This window comes from Garra rufa, chromosome 10 (genome assembly GCF_049309525.1).
Source record: "Garra rufa chromosome 10, GarRuf1.0, whole genome shotgun sequence".
Classification (NCBI taxonomy): Eukaryota; Metazoa; Chordata; class Actinopteri; order Cypriniformes; family Cyprinidae; genus Garra; species Garra rufa.
Window position 1 is genome coordinate 43,892,257 of NC_133370.1, and position 19,315 is coordinate 43,911,571.

At 40.1% G+C, this 19,315-nt stretch overlaps 1 protein-coding gene across 1 annotated transcript; it reads right to left on the minus strand.

Moving 5' to 3' along the window:
- Positions 1-4,018: 4,018 nt before the first annotated feature.
- nmur1b (neuromedin U receptor 1b) lies at positions 4,019-19,305 on the minus strand. The gene is made up of 2 exons (XM_073849765.1): positions 18,705-19,305; positions 4,019-4,736 (listed from the first exon to the last, which is right to left on the minus strand). Exons 1-2 carry the CDS (start codon positions 19,300-19,302, stop codon positions 4,387-4,389), a joined length of 948 nt encoding a protein of 315 aa, XP_073705866.1. The 5' UTR covers positions 19,303-19,305; the 3' UTR covers positions 4,019-4,386.
- Between the last annotated feature and the right edge of the window lie 10 nt (positions 19,306-19,315).

Genomic DNA, 19,315 nt, shown 5'->3' on the forward strand with positions numbered 1-19,315 from the left:
GTCACATTGAACGTTAACTTGCTGGGAACTAATTTTAGGTGCTGCGTGATATTACTCCGACTGCTGTGTCCATATTACGGCAGCAATTTTCCTTGACTATTACGCTGGAATGGGAGCCTATAGTTCCTAATCTTATCGGCCTAGAAAATCGCAGCTTTACATTTTCCGGCGCTATTAGTAAACAATATAACTACAGAAGAGTCAAGTTTTAAATAGGACAAATTTTTGTTGGTCATTTTTGAACGCGATGCTATTGGTCTAATAGGATTCAATGATCTATGCTAAGCTATGCTAAAAGTGATATCGCCAGAACAGAAGAACGGTTGAATGGATTTCAAAACTGTAAAACTCAACTTATTAACTCGGGGGGAGTTGGAGAATGAGCCTATTTCCAAAAAAAGTGGAGTGTTCCTTTAATGCATCAAGTTTCCTTCTGGAGCATCAGAGAGCATTTGAACCTTCTCTAATAGTTGCATATGAGTCCCTCAGTTGTCCTCATGTAAAAAAAAGATTGATCTCAAAATCATACAGTCATTGTTGGAAAGGGTTCAAATTCACAAAAATGCTGAAAAACCAAAAAATGTGTGGGACCTGAAGGACTTTTCTGAAGAACAGCAGGAAGGTTAACTGTTCAGGACAAACAAGGGACTCATGAACAACTATCACACACACAAAACAACAACAACTGTGGATCATTCAGGTAACAACACAGTATGAAGAATCAAGTAAACTTTTGAACAGGGTCATTTTTAGAAATTCAACTATTATTTTCTCTTGTGGACTATGTAAATATCTTTTATGTGAAATATCTTATTCAGGTCAGTACTAAATAAAAAATAACATGCATTTTGTATGCCCCCCCCCCCCTTTTTTTTTGGTAAAATAAGTAACATTTTGCAGATTCTGCAAGGTGTATGTAAACTTTTGACTTCAACTGTATATCCAATGCAACCTTTTTACATGCTCACGGTGATGAGAAATTTGGCATCATTACAGTGGATTTTACAGTCAGCGAGAATTATGGGAAACTTGCTCGGTTACTGGAAAGCTTTAAGATTTACAACAGCTGTCTATACACAAGTGTGTTTTACAAGACATGGTTTATTATTTTACAAGAATGCATTGCATTGACCAAAAATAACAGTAAAGACATTCATAATCTTTCAAATAAATGCTGCTTTAATCTTTCTATTAACCTTAGAATCCTGAAATCCAATAATCAGAAATGTTTCTCAAGCAGCAAATCAGCATATTAGAATGATTTTTGAAGGACCATGTGACACTGAAGACTGGAGTAATGATGCTGAAAATTAGATTTGCATCACAGGAATAAATTACAACTGAAAATAAATTAAAATAAAAAAAACTATTTTTAAAATGTAATAAAACAAATTATTTAAAAAATATATTTTGGAAAATGGGATGTTCATTTGATATATTTTAACGTCCTGTCATTTATTATACAGTCCCAGTCCTAATGGCAGACTGGCTATGCAGCACTATGCACCTTATTTTTTCCTGTTTTGGCTCTAATGGCTTTTCATAGAACCACATGTTTTTGCCCTAACAGCCTTCTATAGATTTGCAGTGTCATTCGCTGCTTTATTGGAAGTCAGAGCATCAGTGGGAAGTGGAAAATCTCTTGTTGCTCCGCTCCACTCGAATACGCTGTCCAGTCCAGCTTTCAGTCTGTGTGTTGCTCAGTCACACGCAAAACTTGATGCTTTGGCTTCTTATGGAACTATTTACATTGGCGGAGAAGAAATATACGAACTAACTGACCCATTTCTTGTAAAGTTATATTTCTGGGCTTCTATTAGACAGGACAGTAGCAGGAAAGACAGGACACATTGAGAGCGGAACAGGAGCAGGAAAAGACCTGGAGCCAGGACTTAAAGTCAGCTGCACCATATGTCAGAGTGCTGCCCCTAAGGCTATGACACCTATACTAATGTTTCCAGTTTCTGTGGAAAACATAAGTTACTTGATATAAAATACTTTTTTTTTTTCATTTTAAAGACAGGTTTTTGGGCACATCATATTTGATGACATCATTAAGTGTGATACCTGTTTATAAAAAAATGTGTTTTATGTGAGATTTTAAATGATATTGTTTTTCCTGTTTTGACATCAAAGTGTAAAGAGACATGCAGAAACATACAGACACTAACAAATCTGTCAAAACAATGGTTAAGGAGTTTAAAACTGAGCAAAATTAGGGAGACGATTTAAGGTCAAAGATTTAAGGTCAGTGTTTTTTTTTTTTTAAAGATACTTTTATTCAGCAAGGATGCAATAAATTGTGACAAAAATGACACTAAAGACATTAAAAGTGCTCTTTATTTTAACTTTCCCATCAAAGAATCTTCCCAAAAAATTAGTTTCCACAAAAATATGAGGCAGCACAACTGTTTTCAACACTGGTAATAATACATGTTTTTAAATGATTTCTGATGGATCATGTGACACTGAAGATTGGACTAATGATGCTGAAAATTCAGCTTTGCATCACAGGAATAAATTGCATTAAAAAAATATTCAAATAGAAAACAGTTAGGTTAAATTGTAATAATATTTCACAATATTACTATTTTTACCATATTTTGATCAAATACAGTGCCCTCCACTATTATTAGCACCCTTGGTAAATATGAGCAAATGTGGATGTGAAAATAAATCTGCATAATTTATCCTTTTGATATTTTATTCAAAAAATTCACAAAATTCTAACCTGTCATTGAAGTAAAACAGTAGAACCTAGGGGTGAAATCTCATTATGAAATAAATGTTTTTCTCTAGTTCACGTTGGCCACTATTATTGGCACCCAATTATTGCAACGTCCTTTTCCCAAGATAACAGCTCTGAGTTTTCTCCAACAATGTCTAATGAGTTTGGAGAACACCTGACAAGAGATCAGAGACCATTCCTTCAAACAGAATCTCTCTAGATTCTCCAGAATCTCTCTCTTCCCAGCTTCATGCTGGTGCTTCTTCTCTTCAGTTTCTATACAGGGTTCAGGTCAGGGAACTGGGAAGACCATGGTAGAAGCTTCATTCTGTGCTCAGTGAAACAATTTTGTGTTGATTTTAATGTTTGTTTTGGAGCATCATCCTGCTGGAAGATGCAACCATGGCCCATAATAAGATTTCCAACAGAGGCAGTCAGGTTTTGATTTTTTATCTGCTGGTATTTGATAGAATCCATAAATCCATGTATCTAAACAAGATGTCCAGGACCTCCGGCAGAAAAATAGGCCCGTGGGCATGGGGTACTTTTTTATCCCTGTCTGCACCAAAACCATCTGGAAGGTTAGCTGCCATAAAGCTCATTTTTAGTTTCATCTGACCATAGAAGCCAGTCCTGTTTGAAGTTCCAATCATGTCTGACAAGTGAATATGAGTTTGTTTCTGGGTGAGCCAGGAGGATTTTTTCTTAAAACCCTCTTAAACAACATGTGGTGATGTAGGGGCTGTTTGATCATTTTATTTTAGGCTTTCTGACCCCAAGACTCAGCAATTCTTTGCAATTCTTCAACTGTGATCCTTTTAGAGTCTTTGCCCACTCAAACTCTCCTCCTTATTGTGCATTAGGATGATATAGACACACGTCCTCTTCTAGGCAGATTTGTAACATCTTTAGTTGATTGGAACTTCTTAATTATTGCCCTTATGATGGGAATGGGGATTTTCAATGCTTTAGCTCTTTTGTTACAGCCACTTTCTATTTTGTGAAGCTCAACAAACTTGTTCTGCACATCAGAACTACATTCTTTGGTTTTACTTCTTGTGATGGATGATTAAGGGAATTTGGCTTTTGTGTTCCTCATATTTATAATCCTGTGGAACAGAAAGTCATGGCTGGACAGTTTTATACTCCTAGCCACCCTGGTGTGCTAAAAAAAATGTAATATTAATGGGAATATACTTCAGAGATATTTTACATGAACTAGAAAAAAACATTTATTTCATAATGAGATTTCCCCCATTTTCCATCATTTTACTTCAATGAAAGGTTAGAATTTTGTGAATTTTTCGAATGAAAGATCTAAAGGATAAACGATGCATATTTATTTTCACAGTCACCTTTGCGCATATTTACTAAGGGTGCCAATATTAGTGGAGGGCACTGTAAATGCATCCTTGGTGAGCAAAAGAGACTTCCATAAAGAAACATTTACAAAAAGCGTACCAACCCCAGACTTTTTAATCATAGTGTATATATTGTGTTTGTATATCTGTGTGTATATTGGCTATTTTGCCATATCTCTGAATGTTAACTTGATTACATGAGCACTCATTAACTTTACGGTATATACAGTATTGAATACTTAGATGGCGCAACTATAAGTGATATAAGATAACTTGAGCAGAATCGTCTAGTATTTTCTAGAGAGTGTGTGGCAGCCCACGAGGGTTGAATTTTACAGAAAACGAGACAGAGTTGGAGGCAGAGAAAGAGGCAGAAACAACACTACGTAATGTGACCTTACTTATTGAGAGCTGACGATGGTCTTTTTGACACACCACCTCACGGAACATTTCTCTGAAGCGCGAAGACATGAGGTTATACAGGATGGGATTGACCACTGAGCTCAAGTAGAAGAAGACACCAGAAAGCAGATGCACATACTCAAAGACATGGTGGTTCTCTGCAGTCCAGTCATCGATGTAGCTCCACATGACGCGGTCGATGTGAAACGGGGCCCAGCAGATTCCAAACACTATCACCAATGCACCTGAGAAAAGTACATTAAAAATTACATAAACGTATATAACATTTCTTTTTCATTTTTATTAGGGCAGGGTAAAAAAAATCTAATTGTCGATTTTATTAGATTCTCATTTTTGCGAAACAATTTCAATTTTTAAATCCCAAGAAATGATTAGTCTATTTTCTATTTTCTAAATTTCTAAAAATTACCCTGTTCAAAAGTTTACATACACTTGATTCTTAATACTGTGTTGTTACCTGAATGATCCACAGCTTTGTTTTTTTTTTTTTGGTTTTATTTTTTTTTTGGTCCTGAACAGTTGAACTGCCCGCTGTTCTTCTGAAAAATCCTTCAGGTGCCACAAATTCTTTAAACCTTCTATAATAGTTGCATATGAGTCCCTCAGTTGTCCTCGGTGTGAAAAGATGGATCTCAAAATCATACAGTCATTGTTGGAAAGGGTTCAAATATGCTGGGGATTTTTCTGAAGAACAGCAGGCAGTTTAACTGTTCAGGACAACAAGAGACTCATGAACAACTATCACTAAACAAAACAAAAAACAAAGCTGCAGATCATTCAGGTAACAACAGTATTAAGAATCAAGCGTATATAAACCTTTGACCTCAACTGTAATATTGTACAGCATTAATTGAAAGATTTAGTTTTTTTCATTGAGAAAACTTGCAATGTACTATACCTGATATATATTCAAAATAATCAATATTGAATCAAACCAAATTCAGAATCGAATAATCTTAAGCTTCCCTAGTGAAAAAAAAAAAAAAAATAGCTAAAACCAGCCTAAGCTGGTTGGCTGGTTTTAGCTGGTCAACCAGCCTGGTTGAGCTAGTCATAGCTGGTCAGCAGACTGGTTTTAGAGGGGTTTTGGACACTTTTCCAGCCTGGCCAGGCTGGTCTTAGCTGGTCAGGCTGGGAAACCACCAGCTAAGACCAGCCAACCAGCCTTTAACCAGTTTAGCTGTTTTTTTTCAGCAGCGATGTGAAGAGAAATCAAATGATAACGTGAAATTTGGGTCAGTACCCAGCCCTAAATTTTATTACATTATTTTGTGGTTTTCAAACATTACCCTGGTGAAAAAAACAGGCTGGTTTTAGCTGTTTTTTTCTTTTCAGCAAGGTAGTGGATCATGTTTAAGGATAAAGAGATGAACAACACCTGTTACTTTTTTAGGACACTTGTGTGAACTTGAGGATAACTGACTTCATACATCCACTAAAAATCACCAGTTAAACCAGTTAAAGGAATAGTTCACCCAAAATAAACATTTGCTGAACATTTACTCATCCTTAGGCCATCCAAGAGGCACAGATTTGGAGAAATGTAGCAATACACCACTTGCTCACAAATAGGTCCTTTGCCGTCAGAATAAAGGTGCAGTCACACTGCACTTTTCGTTCCATTGACTTCCATTCATACGCATACGAATGCATTAGACCGGAAACGCAAGCCTGTGCGAAATATTTAAAGTTAAAGCCTGGTGAACTCTGATCAACGAATTCGCATCACATGACTCTGTGTGACCAACAGGAGATCGGTACGTCACAGCATGACCTCTAGCTGAATGAAAAGAACCTTAAATTTAAACATTAAAGTGTAGCAGATTGTATGTTTTTACATTTCAAATGTATTATTAGTGTCATGTGCTGAATTTAACTTTTAAAAAGGCGCAGCAGAGCATGACGTCATATCACGACTGTTGCAGCAGTATCCGAGGGAATTTCGCATGCTCAAAATCTAGTGTGACCGCGGCTTAAGAGTCTAGACAGCTGATAAAAGCATCACAATAATTCACAAGTAATCCACACTACTTCAGTCCATCAATTAATGTCTTAGAAACAAATTCATCACTAATGCGTTTTAATTTTAAACCATTGCTTCTGGCCAAAATATGACTCCATAATCCATATTAACACTTCCTCCCCCTCCTCCCATCTAAACCACAGGCTTATATGTTTAGAACGGTTTTGGCTTGTAAACGGGGCTATAGCGGTGCATATTTCTCTTCTGATTCAGTGACCAGACAACTTTATCACTGGAGAAAGCAATATTATGGGGCAAATAAAAGCAATGCAATGGTTTGAAGTAAAAAAATAAAAAAAATTAATGATGGATTTGTTTATTGTAAACACGCAACTTTTCACTTCAAAATACATTCACTGATAAACTGCGAGGGTGTAGTGTGGATTACTTCTGGAAAATTGTGAAGTTTTTATCAGTTGTTTGGACTCTCATTCTGACGGCACCCATTCACTCCAATGATGAGCAAGCAATGTAATGCCAAATTTCTCCAAATCTGTTCTGATATAGAAACAAATCTATATCTTGGATGACTTTAGAGGAGGAAATGTTCAGTCATTTTGGAGCAAACAATTCCTTTAATAGTCATTAGAAAAAATGGCTAAAAGTGACGTTAGTTCTGAGAAAAGCTCTGACATCGTTTGTTTGTAGATGACACTATTGTGTTATCTAATGTGATGACATCCACACATCTGAGCGTGGTTTAAGCATCCAGATACACTTGTAATGTGTTTAAATCTATTAAACAAATTGTTACTCCTGGCACACATCTGCGCTACTGACAGTGTTTATGAACTTGAGAACAGATGACTAGATCTGAAGTATTTTGTTTGCATCTTAGTATCAAAGTACATGTTGAAATTTGTTGAGGAAGGCCACACAGCGTAGTGCTGAGCAGCTATTACAATAAGCCAGATGCGGACTGACGCTATTACTAAATCAGATTCCCTTTGTATTTACAATAACATGACATGAGGCTGATAAAGCACAGATGAGCATTTTCTGTTTTTCAGGACAGATCTCAAATGTAAAATCTCATGCACAGGACAAGAATGTGTCATTATAAAAAAAAGCTGGTAATTGACTCTCTATTTCTTTTTCGAGCATAATATTTAGAAAAGAATACTCAAGTTTTTCAGCTTTGAATAATGAACACTAGAAGTTTGTTATTAACGTTCTTCTACACTGCTCATAATGTATCCTGGGTTGCTACGTTTTATGATTTCACACAGTACATTTCTAAACCTTGGGTTAATGTTGTTTTTTTTAATATGAGCAAGATTAATATCATCTACTAGATAAGTATGACGAGCATGCAATGTGTTGCTTATTTATCTGTGGTGGAAACATTGCAACATAAGTCTGCTTCAGCTGTTTTGAAGGAATAGTTCACCTAGAAATGAAAATAGGTCATTAAAGACAATAAAGAAGCAATGAATTGAGCTATTATTTTGACAAACTTGGCATTCAAAACTGTAAAATGTGACCCTGAACCACAAAACTAGTCTTTAGTGGGTATATTTGTAGCAATAGCCAAAAATATATTGTATGGGTCAAAATTTTTCTTTCCAAAAATCATTAGGATGTTAAGTAAAGATCATGGTCCATGAAGATATTTTGAACATTTCCAACTGTAAATATATCAAAACTTAATTTTTGATTAGTAATATGCATTGCTAAGAACTTCATTTGGCAATTTTCTCAGTATTTAGATTTTTTGCACCCTCAGATTCCAGATTTTCAAATAGTTGTATCTCGACCAAACACTGTCCAATCCTAACAAACCATACATCAATAGAAGGCTTATTTATTTAGCTTTGAGATGACGTATAAATCTAAATATCAGAAAATTTACCCTTATGACTGGTTTTTGTAGTCCAAGGTCACAAATGTTCCTCAACCCAGTGTAAAAAGTAGCCTTAAAGTTAATCAAAGACAAAATTGACCCTTGTTTCTTCCCCGATACATATTCATGATCTTATTATGCAAGTTATTAAAAATAAAGTGTCTGGGAACACTTTAGATTAGGGAACACTATTCACTATTAACTAGTTTCTTATTACATGCATATTACTAGCATATTAGCTGTTTAATAGTATTTATAAAGCATTTTAAATCCCTTAACCCAACCCCATACTTAAACTAAGAACTACAGCTTATTACCAATACGCAGCAAATTATGAGTTTACTTAGAGAAAACTCAGAGTTCAAGGGATAATTCACCCAAAAATAAAAAAATACCCCATGATTTACTCACCCTCAAGCCATCCTAGGTGTATATGATAGGTATTATTTAATATCAACAGTCATTCACTGCCATTATAAAGCTTAAAAGAGCCAGTAGGGCTGTGCAATTAATCGAAATTCAGTTTCGTTTTCGATTTTGGCTTTAAACAATTATGAAAATACATTGACTTGAACATCGAGATATAACTTGAATAATCGAGATAAAACAATTATTGCTCCCGATGCGCTTTCACTCCTCTATAAAAGGCCAATTTCACATGCAAATCAGTAAAATCATGTAATGTGACTTGCATAAAATGGGACGTGCTTGATTTATTAATGTTTATTTGATGTTGTGTTTTTAAAAGCATGAAAGAGAATTTGCATTGTTCTGTGTATGCATTCAGAGACGGAACAGAACATGGACAAGTAAAGTGAACGTTTAGCTTTAGATGCCTACCTAAACTGCCCAAAATTATTCATACACCTAGCAAATTCTGACTTAAAGTTACTTTTATTCAACCAGCAAGTTTTTTTTATTAGAAATGACACAGACATCTCCCAGAAGATAATAAGACGATGTACAAGGGGCATCATTGTGGAAAAAATTATTTACTCTTTTAGTTACATTTGAACAAAAAAAAAAAACACCCCCAAAACATTAGGTTCCCACCACCATGTTTGACAGTGAGGATGGTGTTCTTAGGGTTGAAGGCTTCTCCTTTTTTACGCCAAATGAAGGCTACATCATTGTGGCCAAACAATTCAATTTCAACCAGAAGTCTTCTTCTTTGTCCAGATGAGCATTTACAAAGGCCAAGCGGGCTTTTGTGTGCCTTATCTGGAGAAGTGGTGTCCTCCTTAGTCTGTGTCCGTGGAACCCAGCGGTGTGCAGAGTCCGTTGGACTGTCAGCCTTGAGATGTTGCCACCAGCAGAGCCCAGATTCATCAGGATGGCCTTGGTGGTGATCCTTGGATTCTTTTTTACTTCTCTCACTATCCTCCTGGCCAGCACAGGTGTAACTTTTGGCTTCCGACCACGTCCTCTGAGATTTTTCACAGTGCGGAACGTCTTGTATTTTTTAAATAATACTTTGCACTGTAGCTACTGGAACTTCAAAACATTTAGATATGGTCTTATAGCCCTTTCCTGACTTGTGAGCAGCCACAATGCGCAGCCGCAGGTCCTCAGTGAGCTCCTTTGTCTTAGTCATGACTGCAGAGAGCTTCTGTTTTTCACCTGTTAAATTGATTAAAACAGCTGTTCCCAATGAATCAGGGTTAGGATGCTTTAGAACAGCTTGGACTATTTGGAATGGCATAGAACTTTGGATTTTCCCATAGACTGTGACAGTTTGCAAAGAATAATTTTGGACATGCCACTTTTTGTTCAAATGTAAATAAAAGCAGATAAATATTTTTTTTCCACAATGATGCCTCTTGTACATCATCTTATTATCTTTTTGGAGAAGCCCATTTCCGGGGAAAAAAAACAAAAAAAAAAACTTGCTGGTTGAATAAAAGTAACTTTAGGTCAGAATTTGCCAGGGGTATGAATAATTTTGGGCTTGACTGTATGTCAAAATGCGGCGTTTGGTGATTATTCGTGTAAACCTTTGTCAGCTATGTCTGAAGTTAATGTAACAGTTGAGAATGAAAACACGTGTGTAACAGTATATTGGATCCATGCAGCTCTTAAAGGAACACTCCACTTTTTTTTTGGAAATAGGCTCATTCTCCAACTCCCCCTGAGTTAATAAGTTGAGTTTTACTGTTTTGAAATCCATTCAGCCGTTTTCCTGTTCTGGCGATATCACTTTTAGCATAGCTTAGCATAGATCATTGAATCCTATTAGACCAATAGCATCGCGTTTAAAGATGACCAACGAGTTTCGATATTTGTCCTATTTAAAACTTGACTCTTCTGAAGTTACAGTATACAGTCGTGGCCAAAAGTTTTGAGAATATTGGAAATTGGAAAAGTTGCTGCTTAAGTTTTTATAATAGCAATTTGCATATACTCCAGAACGTTATGAAGAGTGATCAGATGAATTGCATAGTCCTTCTTTGCCATGAAAATTAACTTAATCCCCCAAAAAACTTTCCACTGCATTGTTAAGAAGGCTTCAGGGCGTCCAAGAAAGTCCAGCAAGCGCCAGGATCGTCTCCTAAAGAGGATTCAGCTGCGGGATCGGAGTGCCACCAGTGCAGAGCTTGCTCAGGAATGGCAGCAGCGAGGTGTGAGCGCATCTGCACGCACAGTGAGGCCAAGACTTTTGGAAGATGGCCTGGTGTCAAGAAGGGCAGCAAAGAAGCCACTTCTCTCCAAAAAAAACATCAGGGACAGATTGATCTTCTGCAAAAAGTATGGCGAATGGGCTGCTGAGGACTGGGGCAAAGTCATATTCTCTGATGAAGCCTCTTTCCAATTGTTTGGGGCATCTGGAAAAAGGCTTGTCCGGAGAAGAAAAGGTGAGCGCTACCATCAGTCCTGTGTCATGCCAACAGTAAAGCATCCTGAGACCATTCATGTGTGGGGTTGCTTCTCATCCAAGGGAGTGGGCTCACTCACAATTTTGCCCAAAAACACAGCCATGAATAAAGAATGGTACCAAAACACCCTCCAACAGCAACTTCTTCCAACAATCCAACAACAGTTTGGTGAAGAACAATGCATTTTCCAGCACGATGGAGCACCGTGCCATAAGGCAAAAGTGATAACTAAGTGGCTCTGGGACCAAAACGTTGAAATTTTGGGTCCATGGCCTGGAAACTCCCCAGATCTTAATCCCATTGAGAACTTGTGGTCAATCCTCAAGAGGCGGGTGGACAAACAAAAACCCACTAATTCTGACAAACTCCAAAAAGTGATTATGAAAGAATGGGTTGCTATCAGTCAGGATTTGGCCCAGAAGTTGATTGAGAGCATGCCCAGTCGAATTGCAGAGGTCCTGAAAAAGAAGGGCCAACACTGCAAATACTGACTCTTTGCATAAATGTCATGTAATTGTCGATAAAAGCCTTTGAAACATATGAAGTGCTTATAATTATATTTCAAAACTGAAACAAAGATCTAAAAGCAGTTTAGCAGCAAACTTTGTGAAAACTAATATTTTTGTCATTCTCAAAACTTTTGGCCATGACTGTACTAATACACGCAGCATGTAATATCACGCAGCGCCTGAAATTAGTTCCCAGCTTGGTTAGCATTTGCACATGTGCTGCGTGATATTACTGCGCCTGCTTCGGCCATGTTACGGCAGCAAACTTCCTTGACTATTATACCGGAATGGGAGTGTAGCTCCTAATCTTATCGGCCTGGAAAATCGCAGCTTTACTTTTTCGGCCGATCTTACACGATATAACTACAGAAGAGTCAAGTTTTAAATAGGACAAATATCGAAACTCATTGGTCATTTTTGAATGCGATGCTATTGGTCTAATAGGATTCAATGATCTATGCTAAGCTATGCTAAAAGTGATATCGCCAGAACAGGAAAACAGCTGAATGGATTTCAAAACGGTAAAACTCAACTTATCAACTTGGGGGGAGTTGAGCCTATTTCCAAAAAAAGTGGAGTGTTCCTTTAAAGTGGTCACAAGTAATATTCCTTCTGCCGTCTCTATGCTTAATGTTAATCAAACAACAAAAGACAAAGAGAAAATCACTCACTGCTCTTGATGGAGGGACTTTTGTAGTTTTTACAAGAAACAAAGCATGTTTAATTCTTACAGTGAAGACTATGCTGTTTTATTTTACATTCAATTAAATACATTAACCCCCCTCCCCCAAACTGTTTTATTTGTATCTTTTTTTTCTATTGTATTGCTATCTTTAAATAAATCAATCATATAAAGTTCCAGATGCACTCATAATTGTGTTAAATAATTGTGATTACAATTGTCACGTATCTGGTCTATCCTGTCATCATGAACTCTTGCACCACACTTCATGGACTTCATTCCCCACAAGCCACTGCACTAATCACTGCATTCACCTGCTCTCACTTTACTGATTACTGCTCACAGCTGCACCTCATCACACTGACTGCATTTAAGCTTCTCACACACACAGCCACTCTGCGAAGTCTTATTGTTCCTTCTGGTCATTATTTCCGAGCGTTTCTTTCCGTGTTTGTTTTCTCTGTGTTTGATTCCTGGACTCCTCCCCGTGTTTTGATTCTCGCTGCCAGCCCCGACCTTCTGCCTGTGTTCGACCATGATTTCTGCCTGCCCCTTTGTGTTTGTTTTGTATCAATAAAATGCTGCAAATGGATCCGCACGTCTCTGACCCTCCCTGTGACAGAAGACTTCGCCAATACCATATAGGATATAGGATCCAGCGGCTTTATTCGTCAGCAGAACGACCACCCAAGAATGGATCTATCAGGAAGACTGTCCAATCCAGTAAGTTTGCTCTGCTCCATTTTTCAAGATGGCCGCCCCATCGAGGATTATGTGGAGAAATTCATTGCTTATAGTTACCTGGCACCTTGCGATGAAACTATGCTCAAGGAATGTTTTTGGAGCGGATTGGACACTGAGATCAGCTTGAACTTACCTGAGGAGGACCCCAGTTGGACCCTCACACAGTATATAGACTTTGTTTTGCTGTTTTGTGAATCTCCGTTTACTGTGGGTGAGGTAGAGCCTGTTCACAAGATGGCCGCCGCCACGCCAGAATCTGCACCCAAGGTGGCTGCCGCCACGCCCAAATTTTCACCCAAGACTTATCAAAGATTAATGTCTAGCGTGGAGGACCCACCGCTGCTGTCGGCTCGAGCAGCTGGTCTCCCAACCAGCCTTCCAGAGCCTCCGCTGGTTCAGCCCGGCCTTCCAGAGTCTCCGCTGGTCCCGCCCGGCCTTCCAGAGTCTCCGCTGGTCCCGCCCGGCCTTCCAGAGTCTCCGCTGGTCCCGCCCGGCCTTCCAGAGTCTCCGCTGGTCCCGCCCGGCCTTCCAGACCCTCCGCTGGTTCCGCCCAGCCTTCCAGACCCTCCGCTGGTTCCGCCCAGCCTTCCAGACCCTCCGCTGGTTCCGCCCAGCCTTCCAGACCGTCCGCTGGTTCCGCCCAGCCTTCCAGAGCCTCCGCTGGTTCAGCCCAGCCTTCCAGAGCCTCCGTTGGTTCAGCCCGGCCTTCCAGGGCCCCCGCTGGTTCAGCCCGGCCTTCCAGAATCTCCGCTGGTTCAGCCCGGCCTTCCAGAGCCTCCGCTGGTCCCGCCCGGCCTTCCAGAGTCTCCGCTGGTTCCGCCCGGCCTTCCAGAGCCTCCGCTGGTTCCGCCCAGCCTTCCAGAGCCTCCGCTGGTTCCATCCAGTCGTCCTGAGATTCCTGTCTGCCCGGTTCTGGTCACGGAGCTCATGCATGGACTGTTCCCACCCACCCTCCCTGCTGCTCCAGTCCCGCCACCTCTGTCTCCTGACAGTCCCTCTGCTCACCCACATCCCACCTTCGGTGCAGAGGACTTGCCGTGGGACTGCCAGTCTCCATCGGTGTCCAGACTGAAGGATCCCTCACCATCACCTCCAGTCTCAGAGTCCTGGACTCCACCTCGGCCCTCTGACCCTGCGGCTCCACCCCGGCTCTGTGCTCCCTCGTCTCCGTTGTCGGCCGTCGGCCCACCAGCTCCTCCGGGCTCCATCGTCTCTCCGGCTCCGCCCCGGTCATTTGTCGCCCCACCTTCGCCTCTGGACTCTACTCCACCGGCTGCGCCTCGTCACTCCGTCCTGCCGGCTCTGTGGACCTCCTCCCTCCCGTGGGCACAGCCTCGATCCTCTGTCACTCCGGCTCCGCTGCGTACCTCCGGACCTCCATCTCCGCCGGGGTCGCCAGAGCCTTGGGTTCCGCCTTGGTCCTCCGGATCCTCTGTGTCGCCCAGGACCATCGACTCTCCAGTTTCGCCTCGGGCTCCACCGGCTCCACCTCCGTCGGTCGGCCCCAGGCAGGAGCCAACCCTTCCTCCACCATGGCTTCTCCCTCCGTCGGCTCCGCCTCAGTTCATGGTTCCAGTACCCCTACATGGACCTGGCCCTCCATCCCTCCCCCTGTTCCGCCTCCGCTCCACCACCCTCCAGGTTGTATTAGGTGGTTAGAGCGTCTGGAAGCCGCTCCTTCGGGAAGGGGCTCTGTCACGTATCTGGTCTATCCTGTCATCATGAACTCTTGCACCACACTTCATGGACTTCATTCCCCACAAGCCACTGCACTAATCACTGCATTCACCTGCTCTCACTTTACTGATTACTGCTCACAGCTGCACCTCATCACACTGACTGCATTTAAGCTTCTCACACACACAGCCACTCTGCGAAGTCTTATTGTTCCTTCTGGTCATTATTTCCGAGCGTTTCTTTCCGTGTTTGTTTTCTCTGTGTTTGATTCCTGGACTTCTCCCCGTGTTTTGATTCTCGCTGCCAGCCCCGACCTTCTGCCTGTGTTCGACTACGATTTCTGCCTGCCCCTTTGTGTTTGTTTTGTATCAATAAAATGCTGCAAATGGATCCGCACGTCTCTGACCCTCCCTGTGACAACAATATTGACCAAAATAATTGTGATTATGATTTTTACCATAATCGAGTAGCCCTAAGAACCAGGACACTTTTTTTTTTTTAATTTCTGCATTTTTCTGCATAGGACAGTGGAGATATGACAGGAAGCAAGAGAGAGGGGGGTGGGATCATGGAAGATCTGCAAGACTATTGGCGCCAACTAAACCAGGACGTTTTTTAATATAATTCAGACTGTGTTTGTCTGAAAGAAGAAAGTCATAAACACACATGGCTTGAGGGTGAGTAAATCATTTATGGGTGAATGTAATAACTTGCTCAACCTCTGGAATGATTTTCCTTTTGGGATGAAGTCACTGAGGACAACTTTAATGTTAACCTATAAAACGTCTTTGATATGGGAATATCTTATGAACTTCATTTATTCAAAATCAAAAATATAATTTAACTAAATTAACTCAATTGGTTACACCAGTGGTTCCCAATCTTTTTGATTCTAAGGAGTATCATTCTCCAACATTCAGAGAACCAATGACCTTTCTGGTTGTTTGTGATCTACTGGATAAAGATCAACCTGATCTCATGACGAAAACGCACTTGTGGGAACTTTTTCGCAAGATGCGCAATATGTAGCGTCATGTACGTTGTGTTTTTTTCCCCACGGAACAGATGAACGTACATATGGTGCATTTTAAGTGATGTTGGTTTTGTACATGCACTGCAGTTCTGACTTAATTTGAACTCTAATGCTCTGTGATGTAAAACGCAATCGAAAACATGCCATTTTAGCTTGTTTTTCGAACTCTCGTCTTTCAGCTCTTTCATCATGAGTCATGTTTTTTCACAGGATTCAAACCCAAGGATTACGCATCCTAAATCCAGTTCTGTCCCAGCTGAGCTACCAAGCAAGCTTGTTATGTCTGGAAAGCAAAATATATGGAACTGTTATCATAACTGTGCACAAAATCGATTACATGTGCTTGCTGTTTTACCGCCTCTAGTGTTAATTTCTGTTGGAAACTGCAGTGATATGTACTCATTCGTATGTATTTCATGTCTTGCGAATTAAGTTCCCACAGGTACGTTTTCCTCATGAGATCAGAATAAGGATTTTTTTTTTCTTGAAATTTACTTTAAAGCTTGACATATCAAGAAAAATGTACATCCATAAAATATATGAAAATGCTATTTTAAAAGACATTTCTGGATCTAGAAATCACACTTTTGAACTTATGGTACCTCATAAATCCTGGCTTTCAAGACCATTGATTTTTTTCACACTGAGTATCTATTTACACTTGAAAATATGAAAAGAAAATAGGTTGTAAAGGTTGTTTCATGTTGACTCTGAAAGATTAGTATCAAGATGTAGATGAGTTTGTTTCTTCATCAGAACAGATTTGGAGAAATGAGGCATTGCATTACTTACTCACCAATGGATCCTCTGCAGTGAATGGGTGCCGTCAGAATGAGAGTCCAAACAGCTGATAAAAACATCATCATAATCCACAAGTACCTGATCTCATGACGAAAATTTTTACTCTGGGAATTTTTTCGCAAGATGCGAAATACATACCAATAAATACATATCACCGCAGTTTCCAACAGAAATAAAAATTAGAGGCGGTAAAACAGCGAGCACTTGTAATCATTTTCATATACAGTTAAGATTACAAATCCATATGTTTCACTCTCTGGATATAACAAGCTTGCTCGGTAGCTCAGCTGGCATGGAATTGGATTTAGGATGCAGAATCCTTGGGTATGAATCCTGTAAAAAAACATGACTCACGATAAAAGAGCTAAAAAATGAGAAATCGAAAATCAAGCTAACATGACATGCTTGCGACTGTGTTTTTATGTCACATTAGCTTTTCTTCATATTATGAGGTAGGTTTAGGTGTAGTGCAGATTAGTGCTGTAATGCCAGATCTGTGATTAGTCGTAAATCTCCATCACGTGCTGTCAGATGGAGCCACATTTACTACACATTAGAGTTACAGCGCCACTCAGCGGACATTTCAAGTCAGAACTGCGGTCCATCAATTAATATCTTGTGAAGTGAAAAGCTGCATGATTATAATTAGCAAACCCATCCTTAAAACATTATTTAAAGGAGTAGTTCAATTCCAGAACAAATATTTACAGATAATATACTCACTCCCTTGTGATCCAAGATGTCCATGTCTTTCTTTCAGTCAATAGTTTTTTTGAGGAAACATTTCAGGATTTCTCTCCATATAGTGGACTTCTATGGTGCCTGCGAGTTTGAACTTCCAAAATGCAGTTTAAATGCAGTTTCAAAGGGCTCTAAACCATCCCAGCCGAGGAAGAAGGGTCTTATCTAGTGAAACGATTGGCCATTTTCTAAATGAATTGACAATTTATATACTTTTTAATCTCAAATGCTTGTCTTGTCTAGCTCTGCGTGAACTCGGCGTGAAAAAAACTCCCATCTCATTTTCTCCTCAAACTTCATTAAAAATCAACCTACATCGCTGCAGAAGCACCGACCCAGTGTTTACAAAGCGAACGTGCAAAGAAGATCAAACACCCCTTACAAAAAATGGTAAAACAGCGATGTAGGATGATTTTGAAGTTGGAGAAGAAAATGAGATGGGAGTTTTTCGACATACCCTAACTGTCTTGACCTTGGAATATACAGAGCTAGACAAGACAAGCATTTGAGGTTAAAAAGTATGTAAATTGTAATATTTTTTAGAAAATGACAGATCGTTTCGCTAGATAAGACCAGTTTTCCTGGTCGCTTCCTGAAGCTGCATTAAAACTGCATTTAGTCCATTATATGGAGAGAAATCCTAAAATGTTTTCCTCAAAAAACATAATTTCTTTATGACTGAAAAAAGAAAGACATGAACATCTTGGATGACAAGGAGGTGAGTAAATTATCTGTTAATTTTTGTTCTGGAAGTTAACTTCAAATGGTTGCTTCTGGCTGAAACACGAGTCTTATCCATACTACCTTCTCATCCCATCTGAATCAGGAGAGAAATATGCACAGATTAAGCACCATTTACAAGTGAAAAGCCCAGAATGTTAACAATATGTTGGTGGATTTTGATGTGAGTGAACAACAGGAGATGGAGTTTTTCAATGGAGGAAGCGTTATTATGGATTATGGACTTGTTTTGGCCAGAAGAGATGGTTTAATGTTGAAACGCTGATTGAAACATGCAGCTTTTCACTTCACAAGACATTAACTTATATGGACTGTAGTTGTGTGGATTATTGTGATGTTTTTATCAGCTGTTTGGACTCTCATTCTGACGGCACCCATTCACTCCAGTGGATCCATTGGCGAGCAAGTGATGCAATGCTAAATTTCTCCAAATCTGTTCAGATGAAGAAACAAATTTATGGGTCAACTATTTCCATACTAGCATAGTGGACCAACAGCAGGTGTAGCAGGGGAAGCGGGACTCACAGAGCATCTTTGTGACTTGCCGATGACGTGCCCTCTGATTTACCCCGTCCTGATTGAGCCCAGTCTTTGAATCAAAACACTCCCGTTCTCGGTGCAGCTGCAGGCCGATCAGGACATACAGCACAGTGATGGTGAGCATCGGCAGGATGAAGAACAGCAGCGCTGTCACCTGCACCAGCAAGTTGTAGATCCATCTATCGTGCATTACAGTACACACACCCGAATTTGGGAAAGTCAGTCCAAAGCGGGGTTTCAACATCTCCACGCCATGCAGACTGGTATTGGGTAAGGCACACAACAGTGAGACGGCCCACAACACAAGTATAACGCGCTTGGCATGAGCATGCGTCGCCACATGTTTGGCGTGTAGAGGATGCACAACGGCTCTATAGCGCTCTACACTCAAGGCGGTCACATTGAGCACAGATGCAAAGCAGACCGTCTCAAACAGACAGGTTTTGAAGTAGCAGCCAGCAACGCCAAACAGAAAGGGATAGTTGCTCCAGAGTTCATAAAGCTCCAGCGGGAGACCCAGCAACAGCACAAGTAGGTCGGAAATAGCTAAGCTGAACAGGTAGTAGTTTGTCGTCGTGCGCATTACACGATGACGG

Excerpts from the sequence above, each read along its gene's own strand:
- nmur1b (XM_073849765.1), bottom strand. The coding sequence starts at position 19,302 with ATGCGCACGACGACAAACTACTACCTGTTCAGCTTAGCTATTTCCGAC. Across the intron at positions 4,737-18,704 it reads GCAAGTCACAAAGATGCTCT|GTGCATTGGTGATAGTGTTT; the intron begins GTGAGTCCCGCT and ends TACTTTTCTCAG.